At 44.3% G+C, this 11,442-nt stretch overlaps 1 protein-coding gene across 3 annotated transcripts; it reads left to right on the top strand.

Annotated features, from left to right (window-relative positions):
- The first annotated feature begins 488 nt into the window (after nucleotides 1-488).
- On the top strand, nucleotides 489-11,107 carry LOC115165510 (ADP-ribosylation factor 3). Of its 3 annotated transcripts, XM_029718685.1 has the most exons (6): nucleotides 517-553; nucleotides 701-737; nucleotides 1,706-1,958; nucleotides 8,713-8,823; nucleotides 9,815-9,939; nucleotides 10,159-11,107. In XM_029718685.1, exons 3-6 carry the CDS (start codon nucleotides 1,811-1,813, stop codon nucleotides 10,318-10,320), a joined length of 546 nt encoding a protein of 181 aa, XP_029574545.1. In that variant the 5' UTR covers nucleotides 517-553; nucleotides 701-737; nucleotides 1,706-1,810; the 3' UTR covers nucleotides 10,321-11,107. The 3 variants fall into 3 exon arrangements, with proteins under 3 accessions (XP_029574546.1, XP_029574545.1, XP_029574544.1); XM_029718686.1 differs by lacking the exon at nucleotides 701-737 and having other exon boundaries at nucleotides 489-553; XM_029718684.1 differs by lacking the exon at nucleotides 517-553 and having other exon boundaries at nucleotides 568-737.
- The last annotated feature ends 335 nt before the right edge of the window (nucleotides 11,108-11,442 follow it).

Raw genomic sequence — 11,442 nt, forward strand, 5'->3', positions numbered from 1 at the left:
TTACTTATTAAGGTGTTTCTCAGGTGAATTATTCTTATGTTTGCCTTTAGTCAAATGTATTTACTCTCTAATATCTTATAATATAACAAAAACATTATTTTGTCTCTAATCTCTAACACACACATACACACACACACAAAACGTCTGACAGGCATCGACTGCATAACAGGGCAACGTGTAGTCTTGATTAATTAAATACTAAAGCAGGGTTTTAAACACAGGGCATGCAAACCACACAAACACTGCACAAGCCCGGATGATGTCTTCTCAGTTTCAACTCAGAAGGCTAAATCAAGAGCAATCATTGAATTACAAAATCCCCATAAAAAAACAAATAGTACATTTTCAACAACAACAAAAAAGAATTGACCCCCTGCCTCCTACTGACAACGTGTCAAGATGTATTGACAGCGAAGGGAGCGCGTGATCGGCCCATGAAGTGATGGAGAAGTGTACTTGGTTCTCTCATCATCGCGAGACCCCTGTCATTCTTGGTGTCTTCTCGCGAGAGTCAAACGCCACTGCCCGAATCCAGCTGGTACGGCTAAAAGAGGTAGGTGGGGATGAGATGGACATTTTGAAAATTATGGATAACGTAAAACTGTTGAAATACAAGAATGCGGCATCGTGTCATGTCATTACAGAAATGAAACAACTATGTGTTGGTAGTGATTCTAGTGAATTAACGTCTTCCATACAGGCCACCTAAGCATTGCGTCTTGTCGTGACTGGAGAAGGTGAGAATCATAATATGCCTATGGATGAAAATAACCATAGCATTTCTGATTTTTACAGTGTGCCTGTCTACATGTGATATTTACTAGATTATTATTTGATTGAAGCTGCATTTTTTTGTGGTGTGCAGTGTGCTGCAAAGATACAGGGTGTTCCACTCCACAGACCCTGGCACATTTAGCGGAGGGTGCTGCCATCACTGCTCTTGCGCTACGACAGATGTGTTTCATAGTATCATATGCGGCCACTGCGATGCAATGATTGAAAAATATATTTATGAACACATTCATCCATGTATTTTTTATCTAGGCTATTTAAATATGTTTGACTCAGAACAGAAGACTGTTGTTAGAATGCACCTGCAGTGTATCACCCTAGAACAACTTGCTTTAGGACTACAGCCTACTGTAGGGATGAAATAATATATTTCAATGTATAGATTATAACAATTATAAACCACATAACCCCAGCTCAACAAAGGATTGCGGTAGGTAGTGTAGGCCTACAACATGGTAGCTCTTCTCACCAGTGTGCAGTCTGCCAGCTTACTGGCCTTCAGTCAGGTCAGCGTCCTCAGCCCTGTAGAGGTGTGAAGTAGACTTTATTGGTTTTTCCTCCGAGGTGATTTGGAGCTGTTATGAGGTGTTAATGGGCTGAGTAGTGGTTGAAGGGCTACTGTGTGTCCTCTCTGTGCTTCTGACTCAGTAAATGTACAAACTCACTGTTTGTTCAGCCGCTGACTTGCCATTTAGGCTATGGTTGAATTAGCTTATTCCAGGGTGCAACAGTTTTTTCCTGACCTTCTGACTTGGCCGGGCCTCCAGACTTTTGCCTGGTCAGGTCAGGAAAAACTGAGCCCTAGGAATAATTCTCCCATTAGTGGCATGCAACTAGAGACCATTTTTCCTTGGTTAAGTTACATGATCAGGAAAAACTCTGGGCCCTAACATCCAGCTTCTTTGCCCATCAGCTCTGTAGCAGTGAGTTGAGGTCTGACCAGCCAGCCAGTCACCAGCCAGTCAACCAGTCAGCCAGCCAGCCAGCCAGCCAGCCAACCACCAGCCAGTCAGTTACCATGGGGAACATCTTTGGCAACCTGCTGAAGAGCCTGTTAGGGAAGAAAGAGATGAGGATCCTGATGGTGGGGCTGGACGCTGCAGGGAAGACCACCATCCTATACAAACTGAAGCTGGGAGAGATAGTCACCACCATCCCCACTATCGGTATGGAAAGTCTCACAATGAAGGTCATTGGCTATAAAGGATGAGAGCAAAGTCAAATGTGTTGTCATGTAGAAATGTTACTTATCCTTAAAGGCCCAATGCAGACATTTTTATATCAATATCAACTAATTGCTGGGTATGTGTACAAATTACCCATTGACTCTGTACCGGTACCCCCTGTATATAGCCTCGTTATTTTATTGTGTTACTTTTTATTTTCTACTTTAGTTTATTTTGTAAATATTTTCTTAACTCTTCTTGAACTGCATTGTTGGTTAAGTTCGTGTAAGTAAGCATTTCACGGTACGGTCTACACCTGTTGTATTCGTCACGTGACAAAAAACATTTTATTTGATTTGATGTAACAATTAAGTAACTTACTGTAATAGATTTCCATTAAAAATGGGCAAAAAAATACAAAAAATACTATTTCTTAAGAAATAATCTTGCTACAACTGTCTGGGAGTGGTCTGAGTGGGGAGGGGAAAACTGAAAACTAGCTGTTATTGGCAATGAGGTTTGGAACTCTCAGAGACGGCTCTAGCCTTTTGGGGGACCTAAGCGAGATTTGGTTTTACAGCTAATTTCAGTTTTAAAGCAATTTTCCTGCAATTCTACAAAATCTGCCATGACTTATGACATGATATAAATGCCAATAAATAAAAATATCTGAGTGAGAGTGACTAACAAAATCAATGGGGGGCCCCTGGAGATCAATGGGGGGCCCATGGAGATCAATGGGGGCCCCTGGAGATCAGGGCATGTGTCCTGCGTGCCTGGTTGGTATTTGGCCATGATTACTAGTTTAGATAGCTGGCTAGACAAACATTGTTAGCTGACATGGCTAATTGAGTGACTGTCAATGACTGACATTACAAGAGAAAAATTGCTGATGCACAACCAAGTTTCAAACTTGCACATTGTGTATTCTAATATTCTAACTTTCAACAATAAGTTGAGACCCCGACTGAGTTCCTTCCCCCAAAAAAAGTATGTTGCAGTTTTAAAGCAAGTTTTCTGCAGTTCCACACATTTTGCTATGGGGCGGAGATCATTTTTTTTTAAAGTATAACAAAATGCATGCAATTTGCCATGGGGTGGAGATCATTTTTTCAGTTTTAAAGCTAATTTCCTGCAATTCTACACATTTTGCCATGACTTATGCCATGTTAATGATATCTGAGTGAGAGTGACTAACGCAATCAATGGGGGCCCCATGGAGGTCAGGGCCCCTGGGCACATGCCCTGTGTGACCGGTCAGTATTCGGACATGATTACTACAACTTTAGATCGCTGGCTAAACTAATTTACCAATCTAAAAATTGCTAGCTGAGTTACTGTCAGTGTCTTTGTTCAGTTTATTTTGCACAAATGGAAAGACAGTTTGTAACAGTAAAATAACAACAACAACAGTATGTGCAGGAGGAGAAAAAAGGCCAAAAGGACTTAGTAGCTCCCGCCTTAACGATCATAAATCACACAGAGTCAGTGTCTGACATAACAAGAGAAAAATTGTTGATGCACATCCAAATTTAAAACTTGCACCTTGTGTATTCTACTGTTCTAACTCTTAACAGTAAGTTGAGACCCCAACTGAGTTCCTAAAATGGGGGGGGGGGGGGGGGTTGGCTTATGTCTCCTGGTACCAGCCCTGGGAACTCTCTTTGTTATTGGTCTATCAACCAATTTACCGCAAGGTGATGTTACCATGGAAAGCTGTAACTCCCTGTCACGATTGCGTGTAGGAACGGACCAAGGCGCAGCGTGAATATCGTTCCACATATTTTATTATAATGTGAAACTATGCGAGACATACAATAAACCATAAACAAAACAACAAACCGTGACAAAGAGGTGCTACATGCACTAACTCAAAATAATCTCCCACAAAACAAAGCTGGGAAAAACAACTACTTAAATATCCGCAGGATGAGAGGGTTCTTCGTCCTGCACCAGAGCCGCCTCTGGTGCAGGAAAAACCCCAACATAGAAAAACCGAAACATGACCCAAACAACATAGAAAAATTAAACTAGAATAAACCCCCCAGTCACGCCCTGACCTACTCTACCATAGAAAATAAGAGCACTCAATGGTCAGGACGTGACAGCACCCCCCCCCAAAGGTGCGGACTCCGGCCGCAAAACCTGAAACCGAGAGGGAGGGTTGGGGGGGTGTCTAGTGTTGGTGGCGACTCTGGTGCAGGACGAAGAACCCTCTCATCCTGCAAACCCGCCAGCATCGGTGGAGGCTCTGGACTGCCGACCGTTGCTGGAGGCTCTGAACCGCAGACCGTCGCTGGAGATTCTGGACCGCAGACCGTCAGTGGAGACTCTAGACCGCAGACCAGAACCAGGCTATGAGGGGTGGCCAGTCCTCTTCTGGCTGTGCCGGGTGGAGATTATAACAGCACATGGCCAAGATGTTCAAATGTTCATAAATGACCAGCATGGTCAAATAATAATAATCATAGTAGTTGTCGAGGGTGCAACAAGTCAGCAACTCAAGAGTAAGTGTCAGTTGGCTTTTTCATAGCCGATCTTTGAGAGTATCTCTACCGCTCCTGCTGTCTCTAGAGAGTTGAAAACAGCAGGTCTGGGACAGGTAGCACGTCCGGTGAACAGGTCAGTGTTCCAGCAGGTCTGGGACAGCAGGTCTGGGACAGGTAGCACGTCCGGTGAACAGGTCAGGGTTCCATAGCCGCAGGCAGAACAGTTGAAACTGGAGCAGCAGCACGGCCAGGTGGACTGGGGACAGCAAAGAGTCATCATGCCAGGTAGTCCTGAGGCATGGTCCTAGGGCTCAGGTCCTCCGAGAGAGAGAAAGAAAGAAAGAGAGAATTAGAGAGAGCATATTTAAATTCACACAGGACACCGGATAAGACAAGAGAAATACTCCAGATGTAACAGACTGACCCTAGCCCCCCGACACATAAACTACTGCAGCAGAAATACTGGAGGCTGAGACAGGAGGGGTCCGGAGACACTGTGGCCCCATCCGATGAAACCCCCGGACAGGGCCAAATAGGCAGGATATAACCCCACCCACTTTGCCAAAGCACAGCCCCTACACCACTGGAGGGATATCTCCAACCACCAACTTACCATCCTGAGACAAGGCCGAGTATAGCCCACAAAGATCTCCGCCACGGCACAACCCAAGGGGGGGCGCCAACCCAGACAGGAAGACCACGTCAGTGACTCAACCCACTCAAGTGACGCACCCCCCCCCAGGGACGGCATGGAAGAACACCAGTAAGCCAGTGACTCAGCCCCTGTAATAGGGTTAGAGGCAGAGAATCCCAGTGGAGAGAGGGGAATCGGCCAGGCAGAGACAGCAAGGGCGGTTCGTTGCTCCAGCCTTTCCGTTCACCTTCACACCCCTGGGCCAGACTACACTTAATCATAGGACCTACTGAAGAGATGAGTCTTCAGTAAAGACTTAAAGGTTGAGACTGAGTCTGCGTCTCTCACATGGGTAGGCAGACCATTCCATAAAAATGGAGCTCTATAGGAGAAAGCCCTACCTCCAGCTGTTTGCTTAGAAATTCTAGGGACAATTAGGAGGCCCGCGTCTTGTGACCGTAGCGTACGTGTAGGTATGTACGGCAGGACCAAATCGGAAAGATAGGTAGGAGAAAGCCCATGTAATGCTTTGTAGGTTAGCAGTAAAACCTTGAAATCAGCCCTTGCCTTAACAGGAAGCCAGTGTAGGGAGGCTAGCACTGGAGTAATATGATCACATTTTTTGGTTCTAGTCAGGATTCTAGCAGCCGTATTTAGCACTAACTGAAGTTTATTTAGTGCTTTATCCAGGTAGCCGGAAAGTAGAGCATTGCAGTAGTCCAACCTAGAATTAACAAAAGCATGGATTAATTTTTCTGCATCATTTCTGGACAGAAAGTTTCTGATTTTTGCAATGTTACATAGATGGAAAAAAGCTGTCCTTGAAACAGTCTTGATAGGTTCTTCAAAAGAGAGATCAGGGTCCAGAGTAACGCCGAGGTCCTTCACAGTTTTATTTGAGACGACTGTACAACCATCCAGATTAATTGTCAGATTTAACAGAAGATCTCTTTGTTTCTTGGGACCTAGAACAAGCATCTCTGTTTTGTCCGAGTTTAAAAGTAGAAAGTTTGCAGCCATCCACTTCCTTATGTCTGAAACACAGGCTTCTACCGAGGGCAATTTTGGGGCTTCACCATGTTTCATTGAAATGTACAGCTGTGTGTCATCCGCATAGCAGTGAAATCCAACATTATGTTTTCGAATGACATCCCCAAGAGGTAAAATATATAGTGAAAACAATAGTGGTCCTAAAAACGGAACCTTGAGGAACACCGAAATTTACAGTTGATTTGTCAGAGGACAAACCATTCACAGAGACAAACTGATATCTTTCCGACAGATCAGATCTAAACCAGGCCAGAACTTGTCCATGTAGACCAATTTGGGTTTCCAATCTCTCCAAAAGAATGTGGTGATCGATGGTATCAAAAGCGGCACTAAGATCTAGGAGCATGAGGACAGATGCAGAGCCTCGGTCTGACGTCATTAAAAGGTCATTTACCACCTTCACAAGTGCAGTCTCAGTGCTATGATGGGGTCTAAAACCAGACTGAAGCGTTTCGTATACATTGTTTGTCTTCAGAAAGGCAGAAAGTTGCTGCGCAACAGCTTTTTCTAAAATGTTTGAGAGGAATGGAAGATTCGATATAGGCCGATAGTTTTTTAGAATTTCTGGGTCAAGATTTGGCTTTTTCAAGAGAGGCTTTATTACTGCCACTTTTAATGAGTTTGGTACACATCCGGTGGACAGAGAGCCGTTTATTATGTTCAACATAGGAGGGCCAAGCACAGGAAGCAGCTCTTTCAGTAGTTTAGTTGGGATAGGGTCCAGTATGCAGCTTGAAGTTTTAGAGGCCATGATTATTTTCATCATTGTGTCAAGAGATATAGTACTAAAACACTTTAGTGTCTCCCTTGATCCTAGGTCCTGGCAGAGTTGTGCAGACTCAGGACAATGGAGCTTTGGAGGAATACGCAGATTTAAAGAGGAGTCCGTAATTTGCTTTCTAATGATCATGATCTTTTCCTCAAAGAAGTTCATGAATTCATTACTGCTGAAGTGAAAGCCATCCTCTCTTGGGGAATGCTGCTTTTTAGTTAGCTTTGCGACAGTATCAAAAATAAATTTCGGATTGTTCTTATTTTCCTCAATTAAAATGGAAAAATAGGATGATCGAGCAGCAGTGAGGGCTCTCCGCTACTGCACGGTACTGTCTTTCCAAGCTAGTCGGAAGACTTCCAGTTTGGTGTGGCGCCATTTCCGTTCCAATTTTCTGGAAGCTTGCTTCAGAGCTCGTGTATTTTCTGTATACCTGAGAGCTAGTTTCTTATGACAAGACTGGGCAGGCGTACTGGAGCCTAGTGCGTGGAGCCGGGACAGGTGGCACCAGACTGGTGACACGCACTTCAGGGCGAGTGCGAGGAGAAGGCACAGGACGTACTGGGCTGTGGAGGCGCACTGGAGACCTGGTGCATAGAACCGGTGCAGGATATACTGGACCGTGGAGGCGCACTGGAGGTCTGGAGCGTAGAGCTGGCACAACCCGTCCTGGCTGAATGCTCACTTTAGCCCGGCAAATGCGGGGTGCAGGCACAGTGCGCACCGGGCTATGAATGTGCACTGGAGATACAGTGCGCATCACTGCATAACACGGTGCCTGACTGGTCACACGCTCCCCACGGTAAGCACGCCCGCACTGCAGCGCTCTCAACGCCAACACCTCTCTCCGGAATCTTTCGTCGAGTTCCTCACTCGACTCCCTGACTGGCTCTGGTTCACCCCTCGGCTCCGCCGACCAGTCCGTGTGCCCCCTCCCCCAATTTTTTTTGGAGCTGCCTCTCGGGCTTCCGTTGTTGCTGTGCTATTCCTCGTAGCATCGCCATTCTGCTCTCGCTGCCTCTATCTCCTTCGGATGGCGATACTCCCTTCCTGCCTCCAGGGTCTTTTCCCGTCCAAGATTTCCTCCCATTCCTCTTGACCACGCTGCTTGGTCCTCTGGTGGTGGGAGATTCTGTCACGACTGTGTGTAGGAACGGACCAAAGCGCAGCGTGAATATCGTTCCACATATTTTATTATAATGTGAAACTATGCAAGACATACAATAAATGATAAACAAAACAACAAACCGTGACGAAGAGGTGCTACATGCACTAACTCAAAATAATCTCCCACAAAACAAAGGTGGGAAAAACAACTACTTAAATATGATCCCCAGTTAGAGACAACGATGACCAGCTGCCTCTAATTGGGAATCATCCAACAACAAAAAAACATAGAAAAAGCGAAACAAGACCCAAACAACATAGAAAAATTAAACTAGAATAAACCCCCCAGTCACGCCCTGGCCTACTCTACCATAGAAAATAAGAGCACTCAATGGTCAGGACGTGACAGTGCAGGACATGCAAACCTGCTGATTAGAAGCTCCTGTGTAGATTGCATTTTCAACCAGCAACTATCAGGAAATAACACTGATAAAAAAAACACCCACTTTTACAGTGTTAGTTTCATCAGCTGTGATACAAAATACAGGACAAACTGAATTTTGACTGCACTGGCCTTTTATCATTACACACCTACAACTGTTAATATGGCATTTATAACACACACACAGCTCTTGGTGTTTATAACATACCTACAGCTGTTTATATGGCATTTATAACACACATGCTCCTTCCCCTGCTCAGGGTTTAACGTGGAGACGGTTGAGTATAAGAACATCAGTTTCACGGTGTGGGATGTGGGTGGCCAGGACAAGATCAGGCCTCTGTGGAGACACTACTTCCAGAACACACAGGGTAAGTATTGTGGGAGCTATCAAGCTTTAGCTCAGCAGGCTAACACATTCTTGTGACGTGTAAGGTGAGCAGGAGAGCTCTATGAGGTTCGCAGCACTGCTTAGGTTTCTGTTCAACCTGATCATTTATTGCACACACCTGGTGTCTAAATCAGTCCCAAATTATAGGGGAAGAATGAAAAAAAAGCAGTGGAACTGGCTTTGAGATTTGAATTTGAGGGCTATAGGCCCACGCTGGGACAAAGACTGGCACTCCAGACTTATGACACATCCAACACAATGATGTATTGGGTCGACTCACACACTCTGGTTATAGACATGTGCATACTGCATTAACGGCCTCAAATAAGCACGTTTTTCAAGCCAAATTCAAAGCATCTTACCAGATTCGTATTATGATTTTGTCTATTATATATTATTTGTTTTTCTATTATATACTGTAACTATGATACAGCATGTGTACAATACCCCTCTTTCACAGCCCTTGGAACATTAAAGGTAGAGTCAGCGATTAAAGGTAGAGTCAGCGATTAAAGGTAGAGTCAGCGATTAAAGGTAGAGTCAGCGATTAAAGGTAGAGTCAGCGATTAAAGGTAGAGTCAGCGACATTACATAGATGCAGGAAGTGAACAGCATAGTGGGTACATTTTTGCAACAACTTAGAACGTTGAAGCACGAGGTTCAACTTCTGTTTTTGGTCCCGTGGCTTCCACATTGTAAAGGCCTGATGTGAACCCGTGCACATGCACATACTGTGTGTGACTGTGTGAGAGCGAAGTCTTGCATCTCGCTCATCGCTATATCTGCGGTGCTGCAGGTGGCAACGTCATTTCGCTGACAACCTTTAACCTGTTCATTCTGATAGAGGGGGATATCAGACAGTAAACCTTTGTCCTCATAGGGTCTGTAGTGTGTTGACAGGCTTGTTCCGATTCCTGGTTGCTACCTTGAGGGTATGTCGCGTGTTGAAGTCAGGTCTGTTGCGGTTCCAGGTCTGATCTTCGTGGTGGACAGTAATGATCGTGAGCGGGTGAATGAGGCTCGAGAGGAGCTGATGAGGATGCTGGCTGAGGACGAGCTACGAGACGCCGTGCTTCTTATCTTCGCTAACAAACAGGTATGGACAATAAAGTGCTTATTCTATTCTATTTTATTCTATTATATTAAAATTGCCTCACCCACCATGTATTTGTATCTGTTACCTGTGTCTAAATCATGTGCTTTTCCTCGCTACCTGTCCTTCTGTTTACCTGTGCTTTCCTTACGCCTATCCTACTCTCTCATGTGCTTTTCTCCACTCCTATCCTTCCATCTCTACCTCACGTTCGGCATCTAGGACCTGCCCAATGCCATGAACGCAGCAGAGATCACAGACAAGCTGGGGCTCCACTCCCTCCGTCACCGCAACTGGTACATCCAGGCCACCTGCGCCACCAGCGGAGACGGTCTATACGAGGGCCTCGACTGGCTGGCCAATCAGCTGAAGAACAAGAAGTGAGTGGACCAATCAGAGGAGAGTGAGGAGAAACCTTATTGTCAGCTCTTGAAACAGGAAGTGGTAGTTGGTTTTAGTTGATCGATTAAGTGAAAAATCCTGACATGGTGGGAGTGAAATGTGATTGGTATGTAGGAAGGGGACTTGGAGAGAATATCCCTATTGCTTGAGGAACCATATCCCCATTGCTTGAGGAACCATATCCCCATTCCTTGAGGAACCATATCCCTATTGCTTGAGGAACCATATCCCCATTCCTTGAGGACATTTTCAGCCTGTTGTCAACTATTACAAATGGTTAGCACTGTCCAGCCGCGGGCCATCAATGTCAATACATTAACCTTAATAATAAGTTTTAAAAAGTATTTAGCGACACCATTTATTTATTAATTTAATTATTATTTATTTCAGAATGGACAATGGCAATGTTAGTTTGGTTTGGAACACAGTATTAGGCATGGCCATACAGTAAAAGATCTCTTGGAAATGAAGTTTGAAATGATATCTGTCTAATGTTATATATTTAGCCAGTCTTCTGACAGTATTCTCTTTTTACACTAAAATTGCTACTGCTGGTTGGAGCAATGCAGTAGTGGTAGATATTAATGGAGAGTGACATAGGTTTGTGTAAAACACGTCCAATATGCAAAAGCATGCTTTTTTCTATGTCAACTGTATATTTACACGTTTTGCCTAACAAGTACAAACATACAGTATCAACATTTTGGACACACCTACTCATTCAAGGGTTTTTCTTTATTTTTACTATTTTCTACATTGTTGATTAATAGTTTAGACATCAAAATGATGAAAGAACACATCATGTGTAGGCAAAAATAGTGTTAAACATATTTTATATTCTTCAAAGTAGCCACCCTTTGCCTTGATGACAGCTTTGCACTCTCTTGGCATTCATTCTATCAACCAGCTTCATGAGGTAGTCACCTGGAATGCCTTTCAATTAACAGGTGTGCCTTGTTAAAACTTCTTCGGGATTGGTGTCCCGTCCAAGAGGACGGTTGAGCTAACGTAGGCTAATGCGATTAGCATGAGGTTGTAAGTAACAAGAACATTTCCCAGGACATAGACATATCTGATATTGTCAGAAAGCTTAAATTCTTATAA

This window comes from Salmo trutta, chromosome 28, assembly GCF_901001165.1.
Source record: "Salmo trutta chromosome 28, fSalTru1.1, whole genome shotgun sequence".
Taxonomy (NCBI): domain Eukaryota; kingdom Metazoa; phylum Chordata; class Actinopteri; order Salmoniformes; family Salmonidae; genus Salmo; species Salmo trutta.

Bases quoted from the DNA above. Each gene is read 5' to 3' on its own strand.
- LOC115165510 (XM_029718686.1), top strand. From the start codon at position 1,811: ATGGGGAACATCTTTGGCAACCTGCTGAAGAGCCTGTTAGGGAAGAAA. The intron at 1,959-8,712 runs GTATGGAAAGTC...TCCCCTGCTCAG, and splicing joins CACCACCATCCCCACTATCG to GGTTTAACGTGGAGACGGTT. The intron at 8,824-9,814 runs GTAAGTATTGTG...TTGCGGTTCCAG, and splicing joins CTACTTCCAGAACACACAGG to GTCTGATCTTCGTGGTGGAC.